Source organism: Pantherophis guttatus, chromosome 8 (genome assembly GCF_059756535.1).
Source record: "Pantherophis guttatus breed Tessera chromosome 8, ASM5975653v1, whole genome shotgun sequence".
In the NCBI taxonomy this organism is placed as follows: Eukaryota; Metazoa; Chordata; class Lepidosauria; order Squamata; family Colubridae; genus Pantherophis; species Pantherophis guttatus.
The window spans coordinates 32,365,927-32,381,509 of record NC_142070.1 but is presented as its reverse complement, the minus strand read 5'-3'; the positions used below and the strand labels follow the sequence as shown (position 1 = coordinate 32,381,509).

Genomic DNA, 15,583 nt, shown 5'->3' with positions numbered 1-15,583 from the left:
TTTTACTTTAACTCTGCTTTATCTCCAATAGTTCTTTTTGGAATATAATATACATGAAAGTCCATATTGCATGCACTGTTTCAGAATGGCAGACTGAATCTTTACACACATCCTATTATTGTATATTTTATCATTGCAGATCTTTTATTGCCCCACTCACAATGTCATCAATATATAATCCTTTTTCTTTCAGCATGCTTCAGGAAAAGCTACATCATCTATATCTATATCTATATCTACATCTCACCAATTTTATATATATTATGTGGCTTATAAGACCACAGAGCACAAATATATTGTCTCGTGATACAGAGCAGCTTTTCTAATTTCTTTTAAGTATACTACGTTTGTGAGTTTAAGCTGGGAGTTTATTATATATGTGAATATTTATCACGTGTGTGTGTACAATCTGGTAACCTAATCATAATAAACTAAATTTTCTATATCTTATATCTGTTTATAAAAGTACATCAGATACTCTTATAAAATCTGAGAAAGCAAGCATGCGAAGGAAAACTTAAGAAAGAAAAACCAATAGATTGTGTCAACTGTTATCATATTTATAATTGTTCTTTTATTTTCAAAGCACATAAGGAGTAAAATGACAACAAACCAAAAGTTATGTTTACTTACCGTATGATAAGTAGTTCTACCCAAACTCTTACAAAGGCAGGAAGTGGACCGAAAGCTTCAAGGATATATGTATAATGCCCACCAGATTTCTTAATACTTGTGCCTAATTCTGCATAACAGAGAGCACCTATAAAAATAGAGTTAATTTTAAACTATTGTTTTGGCAAGGTTTATCAAAAATGTTCATAATCAGAGGACAGATGTTCATTTGTTATCAATAAGCAGATTTATATTTCAATGGTGTCTAAAATACTCACGTAATAAAATTACAATTATTTACATTTCTTTTTCCTCCAGAAACCTATCAATCATTAACACAAGGTCAGTTCAGGTGAGCATATAGGGAAATGTTTTTTTAAAAAATTAAACTAATCTGCCAATGAGAAAAACCATAGTGTTACAAATGAAAGTCTGAAAAATAAGGATTAAAATAGGATCTTATCATGGATCATGTTGGGAGCCAATGTAGGGGTATGATTGTAGCAGATTATACCATAGTGATAAAAATGCAAGTCATTATGAAGTTGAGCTACTGTTTTTCTTTTCTACAATAGAAGAAAAGACGTGAGATATACTACATGAGGTTTCAATTGGACTTCCTCTCTATTGTATTGTATTTCAGAGTTGGGAAGCCTTAAGATAGAATCCTCTTATCTTTCAAAGAACCCAGAATGGCTTGCTGTAGGCACCCTGATTTTTAAAATTATTATGGTTGGTTTCACAGTAACCCAAATAATTAGACTGGATTGCATATCATTGTCCACCTATCAATCATTCCCAGAAGACTTTCCTTTTTTTCAATACATGTTATATTAATCATTGCAAATAGCAAATTATTGTTATGAGTTCACAACAATGTGGAGTCATAGCTGCTAGTTCTTTAGCTGTGCTGGCCTTCATAGGCATCAGGTTCTTCCCAAAAACCTAGGATGTCATAATGTATCTGCATAGTATATGTGCCAATCCAAGCCATACATTATGTATCTTTTGAACTGACAAATGTCAATTTTGTCAATGCAATGATTTTTTAAGTGTCATAGAAGATTTTCCGCTATGGGACCAATTCATCATTATAATTATGCCATATCATAAAACTTAGAAATTACGCATACCTTTTGATACCACCATACAATATTGTGAGTTTTCCAGTAGAATTGTAGTCAAACATTTACATGCCCATTTGATATATTAAACACCTATCCCTAGACAGTATAAAATTAGCCCTGACTATTGATCTTCAATGTAAAAATTCCATTGTTACCCAAGGCAAAAAGTTATATTGTTCATACAACCAGTTATGCATGTTCTAAACTATTAAACTCTGCACATTTCAAACTCTACTTTAAAATTCTTAACAATTTAATTGTCCTTCACTTCTTCTCAACAGAGGGTACAAAATATTTCCATAGAAGGAACAATGTAAAAACATTTTTCTGATAAATATTTGTCATTTTACATTGTATAGGGTATCAATAACCAACAACCATTCTAAAATTATTGTGGAATTTCACTGGCTATTCATATGGACATATTTTAAAGTTGTAGCCTTCTCTCTCTTGTATTTTTCTGTTCAAACATCAGTCTATCATAGCCAATTTTGGGACAGTAATTTCCTCTCTCAGAAGTTTTGTTGTGGAAATAGAGGAGAGGATCCTGCATGTGCGCCATCTTGAACTCCTCCACAAAGGTAAGAAGTAAATGAATAAAATCTAAACTCCATGTTTCTTTACATTTAATCAAATCAGTACATCTCTTGGCCTGTTCTCTAAATCATTCTCAATAGAAATAACAAGACAAACTTAGAGAAATTTATCAATAATTCAAAATAAACATTAGCCCAATTCCTAAGAAAATGTTCAATTCTCTAAAATAAGCATCTGCAGAACTATCTTCATATTTCTTTTCAGTAGGCCTTATTGGATTCATAGATTAATTTTGTTTAATTTAATAATTAAAGTCTTAAAACCCCATAAAAAACAAAAATGGAAAATGGAATAGTTTGGAGACAGTGTTAATCATATTGAATAGTAGCAAGAAGGATTTACTGCTGAACTCATTCTCACTGAATTTATCAGAAAATATTTGTGCATTGCAAATTTCAGAAGAATAAAAATTATTTATGTTCCTTTAATCATTCCACAATAAAAATAAGCAGTATAAATGAAACAATATCATCGTAAGAAGTTCAGAATATGGATGTATTTTATGGATAATCCTTGGATTGTCCATGTTAGTTAACCAATATGAATATTGCAAAAATTGTGGACTATACTGTTTATCTTGTTCCTACCTGAACCAGTCTCACTACCTGGGCATTATAGAATAAGACATCTGGAATTTATAAGAAATCCAAGGGAATCAACGTTAGCTTCTTCATTCTAGCTGTTTTCCATATCTTCAGCTCCTAGAATGTTTGATAACCATATCTAAGAATTCTGAAAATCTGAAATCCAGATATCCAGGAAGAACTAGATTGAAGGAAGCAACCATAAATTATTCTTGATGTGTCTGTTCTACATCCTACTTTTAACCCAGTTTGTATATGTAAAGCAACTTGTTTATCAAGCGTGTATTAAGCCTCACCTCTGCTCTTTAACATGTAGAATATATTGACAGAGAGCAACCTTCATTCCACTTCTTGGCTGGATATTTGATACTCAATCTAGTTTATCCACTGTTCCTAATGCTAGAAAAAAGTTGTATGGACTATAATAATTACTCTACTCATATGACTTATCCCCTTCTTAGCTGATTAAGGCAATCAATGAATTAATTGTTTGGACAGTTTAAGAAGGACCAATAATTCTAATATCAATGATACATTGTGCTCCCAATATAATTATTAATATTTAGAGAAATCCAAAATCTTTAAGCAATGCCATTTTGTACATTGCAAAATTGTCAGGCAGATTATTAATGCTGCTCCTCAAAATTGCACTCATATATAGAACTGCTGAGAAGAAATTTACATTGCTTAATAATGAAAATGCATACCACGAAAATTTAAATTTAAAAACTCTAGAACTTTAAGTTGCAGTAGGGGCCAACATTACAAGAATGCTTTCACACATTACAAGACTGCTTCTGAGCATGCACTGGGGATTTTACTTTTGCCAAATAATCTTCCCTATCAGTTAGGATTAGAAGTAAGAAACTCCAGTTCAGTATCTACAATTCCAGAAAAACTTTAGTCTCATTTAATTAAAAAAAAGTAATTTAAGTCTATATTGCTATATGTTGGAGACCAGCAACTTGTTTTTAGAGTGTGTACAGAAATAACACAAATTTTATGATTTAGGAAACTCCTTTCTTATCTATTTTTGGAAGCCCCATCTATTTTAAAAGCAAAAACTTAAATCCATCCAGTACAAAAGGCACATTAACATTTGATCTTCAGACTTTGCGTGTATCTGTGTGGATAGATAGATGGATGGATGGAAAGATAGATAGATAGCATCATCAGTACAGCTAGCCACCCCAAGGATCAATTAAAAACTTTCAAAACTTACCAAAGAGTGAAAGAATTCCACAGACAGTCCAGACAATCAAGGACATTCCCACTGTGCCAGTGTTCTGGAGAATTCCTTTTGGAGAGATGAAGATTCCGGCTCCAATTATAGTGCCAGTTATAATGGATATTCCTCTCAGCAAAGTTATTTTCTTCTTCAGCACCACTTTGTCTCCTGGTTCTACCTTGATGTCATATGTTGAAGGCAACTTAGATTGTCCCTGGGGGTAGTTTCCATTGGAACATGACGAGACCGGAGACTTCCTAAACATGCTTTAGAGCAGCTCACACAATTTACAAAGATTAAAACAAAAACCTTCTCTGTTCTTTTTTTCTTCTCTTCGTCTCTTCCTAGCTAAAAGCTATTGCACATGGTCCCTTACTGTCTCTAGCTTTTAAACCTGCTTGTGCCAACAGGTATAAAGCTCCTCGGGTGTCTTTTAACTTTTCAGTGATATCAAACTGCTACTGAAAAACACCTGCTTCTTCTCTCAGCTACCTCAGTGTTGTTCTGTCATTGGAAGCCAGCTCCACTTCAGTACGGTATTGTGTTTAAGCTTCCTTGTCATACCAAGTTAGCTTTGCTGAATGATGATGCAAATTCCACAGGTTTGCATCAGCCATACGAGCTAGTTCAAGCATTACTCAGCACTTTTTCGGTCTTTTTTTTCAGAGTAGCAGGATGTTGCACAACTAACTCAAACTCTTGCAGAAAATACGAACACATGCTCCCCAGGGCTAACCAAATCTTAGTTAAAAGATTGTATTACTGGCATATTTCCAAATATTTAAACGCACTCCTAATGTGAAAAAACATCTGTTTCGAAGAACAAAGTCCTGAAGCTAATAAGTGGGAAAAGCAAATCAAATATAAGGTGTGTCATCTTATTATTAGTGTAACTAGCTTTTCCTACATTATAAAAAAGATTCTAAGTTTTTATTTGTTTTATATAGACCATGAATTTTTTCCTTAAAGATTTTATACATTTATGGGGAGTGGGGGGAATCCATGCCCACCTCTTTTCTTCTTTGGGTTGCCTATCAACTCAGACAATCCAGACGGTTTGATTCTTGGTGTTTACTTGATTACTCCTTGATGAAAACATTCCTTCAACCAAAGCAATAAGTTTATTGGAAGCTAAAGCCCTGATTTCCAAAGAAATATATTACAGAACTCAACAAAAGTCATTGTCATGTTGTTGCCATCTTTTTTTAAAGAAATTAAATTTGCTTTTGTTTCCTGCCTTGTATGTTTTTCATGCACCTCATAAATCCCAAGTACATTAAAAGGTGGCAAGATCATGCTGGATGATCCTGACTCTGATATCTGTGACAGTAGTAGATCTTATAAAAGAAGTGCTACAAGTTTTTCTACATGATCGGAAACTCTGTATAATTTATTTGAGTGTCTGATTTGTAGTGATTGGCCAATTCAGTTTTTCAGAGGTACAGTGCTAACCTGAAAATTGTTTCAACACATCAAAAAGTAACAAACTGAGAAAGACTGTTACACAGTTCAATATGACGCAATGATATGAATGCTTTAAATTAGCACTGAAGTTTTCATTGACATTATTAGGTAAGTTCTTTTACAGCCTCCTCCAAGTTTACAGTGAGTCCTACTGACTCAAGTTTTCTTTTCCACTCCACAAATTGCCAATTACCTATCTCTAGCCTAGCATAAACAAAGCAGGGAAAAATTATGTAAATGAATTCTTCAACAGATATTGTATTGAAAACAATCATTCCCATAAAATATTCATCTAGAGCATAAAAGAATATGGTGGGGTTCTCTGAGGGACAAAGGAATTTCTTTTGCACAGTAATCCTAAATCAGTCACCCGTAGAATGAAATCAGAGATTTTGCAGATATGCTGTGCTTTGGGCTGGTGCTGCCCATGCTAATCCTGTTTAGGAGCATTCACTGCCTCTTCCTGATAAGTACTTAACTTGCCTGTCAGGATTAACCTGGAACATTATGTATTAATAATTAAAGAAAAGGCAAATATTCTTCCTACTGAGTGTTGACAAAAGTTCTTTCTCAGTACTTCTCCTTTTATGAAAGGAGACTTGATATGATTATTATAAGACTTTATTAATTAAACAAATTGTTTAATTAGTCTTAGTAATCAGCTATAAGGAAATGTATTTTTACTTTGGTAGAGTATACCACTGGGGGAGGGGGGAGAACTGGATGGATATAATGAGCATTTTATATATTCTGGACTGTGATAGATAGAGTTAGTGGATAAGTGCTTTTGCATTAAGGGTTAAATTCACTTTTCTTTAATCTAGCAACCTGATGTGCCTGGGTTTGGTGCTTATTCTGGGATTAAGTGATTATTGTTATTGGCAAAATACTACTTATATAACAGAAGTCAGATTTCATTACCTGTCTTCCATAACTGTTCCTACCAGAAGTCGTTCTAGGCTTTCTTTGTAGGAATCTTAAATTAGCTAACTTATGTCATAATCACTGTCTGAAAAACTATCATGACTATGTCCATGCTGTCCTACATATATGCTTCCATGAAAAATAAAATGACTGCCACTATAAAATTTGGCTAGATTCCATTCATTAGGTAAGGTCAAATAAGGATTGACATAATAGCAAAAGTGACCAACCCTGAACAAATCCAATTTATGGAGTGGCTTGGTTTAAGATAATTTGTAAGAGATTTTTTTTCCCAAAAAAGAGGTATAAATGAAAGCCAAAAACCTGTATTTCATACATGAGAAAAACCAATGGAAAGTAAAAACTTTATCTAGACTCATTGATGTGGGAAGAATGATATGCAAGTTGTTATACCAGTTATGATGTAACCTTGCAGAAAAACTACAAGTATTAAACTATGAGAGAAAAAGTTATTTTTCCAAATAATCCCCACTGTCCATAGACCCAGTAGATTTCTTCAAAGGGTTCAGAATTATATTCACTTTTTGCCTTTTTCTCTTTCTCAGTTATTTTTTTTCTTTAAGTGTGAAATTATTTTTTACATAAAAATGTAAAGTGAAAGCAGCTCAGGAAAACCTGAAAATTTAAATAAAGTCAATGAAAATTCAAATAGTTCTCTAAAAAACAGAAAGGCAAAATAGAGTTTAATGCACCTACTTAAAAATTAAACATAAAAAACCCTTGACAATAAATGATACAAATGCGATAATATCACTGATAAAAAACCTTCCAGTAAGGCTTAATTCCCAATAAATGCCAAATATTAAACATTGATACAGATTCATATTTTTAAAAATGAATATATTTTCCTTATATTTTAGCTTAAAAATATTTTTACTAAAATATGCAGGGTAATATTAATCTTTCAATATGAATATATGAGAATATTCATCATTGCCCAAAACTGGAGATAGAACTTCTGATAGTGAAAATAGGTGGGGTTTCTTGCAAAATAATGTGTCCTGAAATATATTATCCAGAGGTGGTATTCAGCAGGTTCTGACCAGTTCTGGAAAACCGGAAATTTTAAGTAGTTCAGATACTTAAATACCACCTCTGGTATTTAAATAGTTAAATAGTTCAGATACTGGTAAATACCACCTCTGAATGGCCCTGCCCCCATCTATTCTCTGCCTCCCAAGTCGTAGCTGATTGGGAGGAAATGGGGATTTTGCAGTAACCTTACCCTGGAGTGGGGAAGGAATGGAGATTTTACAGTATCCTTCCCCTGGAGTGGGGTGGGAATGGAGATTTTACAGTATCCTTCCCCTGCCATACCCACCAAGCCATGCCACGCCCACCAAGCACACACCCACAGAACTGGTAGTAAAAAATTTGAATCCCACCACTGATATTATCAGACTTTTAACTGACACATAATATGTGGCTGTACAATTTTAACATACTTGGATCAATAGATTTAATATTGACCTTAAAAAAAAAGCCAACTATCTGAGAAACGATCTTCTTAAAAGTTTATAAGGTGTTTCCTAGATTGACAAGCGGGCAGAATTGTGTGAATCAGACACAGTAAATGAGTAGGCTTGGTCCAATGAGACAAATTCTATAAATGTGGTAATTTAAAAGCTCATAATTAATTGGCGTGCCAGTACAAGAATATAATCATTCTTAGTGATTTATAAGAATTGCTACAGCTTTTATATTATGCAAAGAAGCTCAAATTAAAACAAATTAAAATTCAGAGCAGCTGAACTGTGGGTTTTAAGGAGAATATTTGTTTTATTTTCAGGGGAGAATTAAAATTTAAGGTAAGTTGTTTTATAATACTTTTCATGACAGAAAGTTGTTTTATAATATTTTTCATGACAGTATTGTTTAAATAGTAGCCAAGTTTTTCCAGCATAAGCCAGAAATGTTAGCCAGAAGAATGGCTAAACCAGGGGTCCTCAAGCTTGGCAGCTTTAAGACTTATGGACTTCAACTCCCAGAATTCCAGAATTCTGGAAGTTGAAATCCACAAGTCTTAAAACTGCCAAGTTTGAAGACTTCTGGGCTAAACAATTCATGGCAAACAAATAAGGCCGTGCTGGTCTCCAAAACTTTAAATTTTGCTTTTGTTCCAAACAGTTGGAGGGAATTTTAAAAAATCATCTTGTCATTTTGAGAATCCCCTATTTTACTCTGACAATAAACTCATGAGGTAAATTTCATTGAGGAATAGTAACTGAGTACTTGGTCAATCAGTGAATTAGCATTATACCTAAGTTAGGCTTTGAACTTGTTCTGTATTTTACACATTTGTTTCTATTCTATGTACCCTTTTCACCTAAAGATTCTTCTTCATTGTATTTATGAAAGTTATGCATAAATATGATTTGGAACTAATCAATATTTTTCTAATGGCATATTATTTATGCAAGATGAATCAGGATTTGGAAGAAAACTTTCAGGTAACAAATATACTGATTTAAATCTGCATTTCAAACACAGAATCCAAATTGAAATTTAGATATAAGGCATTTTATTCAATATGATTTCTTTTGCATGATGTACACATGAGAAAATTGTTTTAATTTTTATTTTAAGTTTACATTTGTTGTTATTTGTGAAGTCATATCCGACCCATCGCGACCCCATGGACAACGTTCCTCCAGGTTTTCCTATCCTCTACTATCCTCTGGAGTCCATTTAAGCTCATGCCTTCTGCTTCAGTGACTTCATCCAGCTACCTTGTTCTCTGTCGGCCCTTTCTTCTTTTGCCCTCAATCTTTCCCAGCATTAGGCTCTTCTCCAGTGAGACCGTCCGTCTCATTAGGTGGCCAAAGTATTTGACTTTCATCTTCAGGATCTGGCCTTCTAAAGAGCAATCAGGGTTGATCTCTAGGACTGACCAGTTTGATCGCCTTGCAGTCCGAGGGACTCGCAGGAGTCTTCTCTAGCACCATAGTTGAAAAGGCCTCAATTCTTTATGTAAAAAAAGTTTTATATAAAGGAGTACAATAGAAGAAGAAAACAAAAAGAGAAAGACAAGAAAATGAACAACTATAAAAAACCAACTATAAACAACCAACTATAAAAACCAACAAGGAACTTAACAAAAGTACAAAAGAAACCAATCAAATTTATTAAAGATAATTATTTTTTAAAAAATAAAAAAAATATGTTTTCCTGTTTAGGATGGCACTGTGAATACACCTCTTTCACACACACCCTCTCTCTCTTCTGATTAAAGTGCTTTCAAACTTCTATCGTATTGGACTATATCCAAACATTCAGGAATTGCTTTAATTTTAGCTGCATGAAGACATTGGAAGATTCTTCTACTAATTTCTTAAAAGAGATCCTGACTTGAGCACAAATATTAAAGTAATCCAACAAGATCTGGCTGAGCTTAAATGTAATTTAAAACTGATTTTTTAAAAAATGGCTCATTTTGAGAATCAACTAAATGGCTCTGGGTCAGTTATTCAAGCTAGTAACAGTATTTTAAATAAACACATTACTTACTTAGAGTTACTATTGTATAGGAAAGATCTACATATGATGGGCATTGAAAACCTTACAAGTCAATCAAAACTGGGTGAATTTATAGAGGATTTAAAAAAAAAAAAAAACCTACCTTTTGGATCAGATTTTCCTGTCAGAATTGAACATGTGATTAAAATTCCTTTAATGAGAAGAAAGTCTGGAACTGCTTCTAATATTATTGTGCCGTTATCACTAGAAGTGAGATTTTATGTATATATTGCCAGGAAACAGTCAAATCTCCTTTGAACAGAGGTTCTAGCCAATGTAAGACATCAATTTTTCTTGATTTGGAAGTTTCCAAAAAAGTGAAAGCTGTTTACAGAAGTATGACGTCTTACCAGATCAATACAACTTCCGCATTTCATGTGTTTCCCAACTACCTTCTGTGTTAATCATCAAGACCAGTTTCACAAGTTCTATTGTCCTTTGAATGAAGAGACCTTCATTTTACTTTAAAATCTGCTAATGGACAAGCCTGATCATATTTCATTCCTTGAATCTGTTGGATCTGTTGCAGAAAAGTTGAGTTTGCTTACAGCTCTCTGCAAAAGCATTATTTTATAAGCCTCTATGCTTGCTTTTTTTTTTTTTTACTGAATTCTTTTTTGTTTGTATTATGGTTAATTTAAAATAGACTGTCTGGGCATGTTGCCAATACTGCCATCTATTTTTAATACATAGCATCCCAAGCCATTGTTATATCTGTACCTTTATTAAGATTGTTATCAAAAATTTCTTTTAACTTTTTTCCATAATTTTCCATCATTTCTTCTTTCTGCAACTACGCTTCATTTAATCTTCATCTGAAAGATCTGGTTTTCCTTTTAACACTGAATTGATGTATGGGGGAAAATATCTTTGGTAGTATCCCTGTTTTGTGAACAGCAGTAGCCAAATTGTAAAATATTCAAAACATGATCTGGGTCTTTCTTAAAAATAAAGGTATTTTTATGCATCACTTAACATGTCTCCATGGATCTACAAGTTCAAGATTGTCTATCCTGTCAAATAGCAAACACACTTTTTTGGGCACTTTTTTGTCCTCCTTTTTTGAGGACAAATTAATCCATTCCAATCTCTCATTAAGTACCAATTTTCATATGGTAACCATTAATTTGTCCATAAATCCTTTGCAAAAAGTTACACTATCCTCATTTGGAACATATATTCCCAGTATCAAAGTCTTGGTCATGTCAAACACCAGGGAAATCAAGAGATTCAGGCAGTTCATATGTATATAAAGATTTATTGTAATCTTAAAATCTGTAGAAGAATCTGAACTACTAACGGTCAAGGGAAATTAGGAGAAGAAAAGAATAGAAAGGAATTCAAGGTGGGCTGGACTTGTAAGCATGAAGGGACTCATGATATATTTAATCTTCTTTCGGGCTCAACCTGGGCATCTCCTACAGACTATATATAAAGTACTTCCACCATCACATATCTACCATAATCATCATTCAATATCAGTTTGGTTGCAATTGGGGATTTATATATAAAACAGTTACATTTTTTTTCTTTTTAACTTACTTACAAGAGTTAGCAAAACGATTGGAAGCTGTTTCTTTATAATCTTTTTTTCTTTTATATTTCTATTTCTTTTTATACATTTTTTTTAGTTATGGTATTGTTCCTTATTTTTCTTGTTTCTTTTCTAATTCTTTTCTAACAATATTCATCTTGTTTTATCTTGTTAAAAATTTATCCAATAAATGTATTTATGCCTAGAGCCTGTCAATAGCAGTGTCAATTGTTCATTTTACTGTATGACTTCATTTCTGCTGGTTGTAATTTCAGATAAATGCATGCATTAAGTAAACTTATGTTTAAATATTCTATCTACTTTTCTCCTTCACTGTATTACTGGTTTTCTAATTATTTTCCTTCGTTGTAGTTCTATACAGAAAATAATGATCTTTTTATTAAGGAAAACATATATAATGTTAATTATAAAATGTGCTAGTTTGTGTTTCCCTTTCTTTTATATCAAACTAACATAATTTTGGAAATTAGAATAGAATAGAATTCTTTATTGACCAAGTGTGATTGGACACACAAAGAATTTGTCTTTGGTGCATATGCTCTCAGTGTACATAAAAGGAAAAAAAGAAAAAAAAATACATTAATCAAGAATCATAAGATATAACACTTAGTGATAGTCATAGGTTACTAATAAGCAATCAAATCATACTAGGAAACAAACAGAACAATATAAATCGTAAAAATACAAGCAACATGGTTATAGTCATGGGAGGAGAGACAGGAGGTAATCCTAAAATATAACACTTACCCCTGACCTGGATGATTGAGAATCTCCATAGACAAAACTATGGAAGAACCATTATAGGAATATTATGGAACATGTCGTCCAAATATCTGGGAGGAGATGAACCTAAATCCATACGCTCTTAAAGTTGGGGGTTCATAAATTCATTTTTTTCCCCTCTTTCTACTTATCATCTGATTTTCATGGATTTAAGAAGGCTTCCATGAAGGAAAGTAGCCACTTATTTCAAAGTTTAATAGCAATCACAGGGTTTAGTGTAATCACCAACAAAACAGCAAAGTTCAACTGCAAAGCCAGCAAAATGAGCTCCTCAGATAAATTGCTATATTCTGGAAGCATCAGGGTGTATTGATTAAGCTCCAGAGTATTTCACTTCAGTGGGATAGAATTGAAAAAAAAAAACAACAACAATTCTTAACTGAAGAATCTAAAGTTTTCCCAATATAGCACAAAGTTACTTCTTTATCAAGAAGTATAACTTTCTGACCATAAAAACACACCTTCCTGATAACTACGACAGAAAATATATATTAGACTTGGTCAATTTTTATTTTTCAGAATTGCAAAGTGGCAGGCCAGCCACAAAGTCATCCTTGCTTTGTTTCATAAAGCTACAGATTAACTGATGTTTGCAAACATTACCAGTGTCTAAAACATTAAATCTACAATAATCTTGAGACTGTCACTAATTTGATAACCTTATGGTTGCAACAATAGCTAACCTAATTTTCAAACATTATCTGCTTCTTCCACATTTTCTCCTTTTTGTAGCACTTTGCTTTATGAAGTATCTAGAAACGGTAAAAGAGGCATACTTTTTGGTATTAAGAATATTGTCTAGCTATGGAGTTTGATATTATTTCTCTCCTTGCCCACTTAATTGTTTTTCTCTTTGCCCTATTTAGTTATATTGTTATTCACCTTGCAATATTAAGCAAGGTCTTTTGTTATTAAACTCTACAATGTCAGGAATGGTAAAATTATTAATAATAAACCTAACCTTCCTAAAAAGATATTTTCAGAACTAAATAGTAATGTAATATTTACTTAAACTAATAGTATTTAGCCATGAGTCTCTCCAGCACAAAGGATCATGTAATTTTATTCTACTGTTTGCTTTCAACTATACACAATCTTGTTAGCCTAGCTATTCAAATTTAATTATAGGACAAAAGCTTGACAAATTCCCTTGTAGTCATTCATCGAGTCATATGTTTCTAAAATTAATGAGTAATCCAGATGGAATTCCAATTTCCAAGGAAATTAAAGCCTTTGCTAGAAAATGCATCTGTCAGCTTATGAAGGAAATGCAAGATCAGCAAATCAATAATACTGAACTTTTCAAACGAGCTCAGTGACAAATAAATAACAACATTGACAGGCACATTTATATGTCAGAACAATTCAAAACAGGCTACATGGTAGCATTGGATTTTTTAAATACTTACAGTTAATGAACAGAAAAATAAACCAATGACTTAGTATTATGTGATTTTGGAAATGTCAGTTCCTTAAAATGAGATATAATGTAATCCAATATAGGCACAATTATTTACACAGAGATAAATAGCAGCAATTCCAATAAGAACCATCGCCTTTATAATATCATGGCATTAATCATTAAGTGGTGAATGTAAGAATAGTATGAGCACTGAAAATATTTGGATAATATCTAAGCAATGGGTATTGTGTAAAGTTATCTTTTCCCAATGTAGTATTTCTATTATGACTTTGGCTTTCAATTTCCATAATTTCCAGATAACATGGCTGGGAATTCTGAACATTAAAGTCCAACTTGGACTTGTAAAACATTAGTTTGTGATAATCTTCTATACTCTGTACAGTTGTTGTTAGCGGTTTAATTCTGTATTGATAAATAAACTAGGTTTTGCCTGTGTAAATATAATGGTTAAATTATATATAACTCATTGTAAATAATAAAGTAGAAAGTCAAGCTACTATGCCATTTCTACATGTTCTTAGAGTCTATGCAGCTCCTTCATGACTGTTATTTCTGTTATATAGCAAAACACTGTATAGTATAAGTTTTTGGAATTTAAGAAAGAAATTCTTGTATTATAGTAATGAAGCAGTAATTTAAATATCTAATTTGATGAACTTATTAAAATATGTTTATTATAAAAGAATTCAAGGAGAATTACCTGCTATTGTCACTTCTGTCTGTTTTCTTAGGAACTAAGAATTGGATAAGAAAAGGGAAAGAGAAATAAATTCAAGTACATGTCACAAGAGACTCTTACCAGTATTTTAGGATTAAGGAAATTATGTTGCCCAGAATTACTTTCAGTGAAATGGGTGGTCATATAAATTTGATAGATAGGAACATAAATTAAAAAATAATAGACTAAAATAAAGAGAAGGACAAAAACAGTAAGAAATTGTTACTCTGTGGAAATAAAGTATTGTATTGTTATCTTCTTTTTCCTCTCAGAATCACATCAAAGCAATCTGTAAAAATAAGTAAACAGATAAAAAAAATGGACAATTAATGACACTTTTAAATACCCACCTGTGTATTTATGTCTCAATACTTTTCTCATACTCACATTCAAAGCTAGTGAGTGAAAAAAATGTAAACATTTGTCTTGGAGATCTGGTAATAGGAATTTATTTAAGACATATTGACATAATAATAAAGACAATCTATCATCAACTCTCTATTTCTTGTCTTGTTTGGCCTTCTGACCTTTTTGTTCACAATTTTTAAAGGCATCTCCACATATTCCTTCTGGGGTCCAAAACTCTTTAACAAGAAAAAAGTAAGGAGTTTCTTTGCTTAGCAAGATTCACACAACCATACTTCACAGCCAGATGGAGAGTCAAAAGGCCATTGTAAGTTATTGATTATATTTTAGCAAAATCTTTCCAGCACAGCTCAAATGTCAGGATAGATTCTGCCAGGTCTAATTAACTGACGTTGCAACTTCTTTTTTTATAAGACATTCTAAGTAATTACTTATAAGTACTATTTTAAAAGCAAAATAATAATAATAATAGACCAGACTTAGAAAAATGTATTTTTCCATTTAAATACTAATATTTAAAACATCTCTTAAAAAAGTATTATCTTCAAAATGAAGAATAATCAGAATTTTGATTTGCTTCTTGCATCTTCTACCATATCTGAACAGTACCTACACTCTCAAGCCAAAATTGATGCATATATTGCATACATAAAGCACTGGAATAT

At 32.4% G+C, this 15,583-nt stretch overlaps 1 protein-coding gene and 1 long non-coding RNA gene across 2 annotated transcripts in view; both read right to left on the bottom strand.

The window, feature by feature from the left end:
- Positions 1-4,731, bottom strand: part of SLC7A11 (solute carrier family 7 member 11) — a 63,779-nt gene extending 59,048 nt beyond the window's left edge. Inside the window, exons 1-2 of the mRNA XM_034401506.3 lie at positions 4,143-4,731; positions 634-760 (exon numbers count right to left, since the gene is read on the bottom strand). Of these exons, the coding sequence (XP_034257397.2) occupies positions 634-760; positions 4,143-4,413 (398 nt within the window). The 5' untranslated portion in view covers positions 4,414-4,731. The remainder of the gene's footprint in view (positions 1-633; positions 761-4,142) is intronic.
- A 4,330-nt stretch (positions 4,732-9,061) lies between these two features.
- Positions 9,062-10,417, bottom strand: LOC132710501 (uncharacterized). The gene is made up of 2 exons (XR_009621218.2): positions 10,177-10,417; positions 9,062-9,521 (listed from the first exon to the last, which is right to left on the bottom strand). It is a non-coding gene; the product is annotated as an uncharacterized LOC132710501 (long non-coding RNA).
- Positions 10,418-15,583: the final 5,166 nt, after the last annotated feature.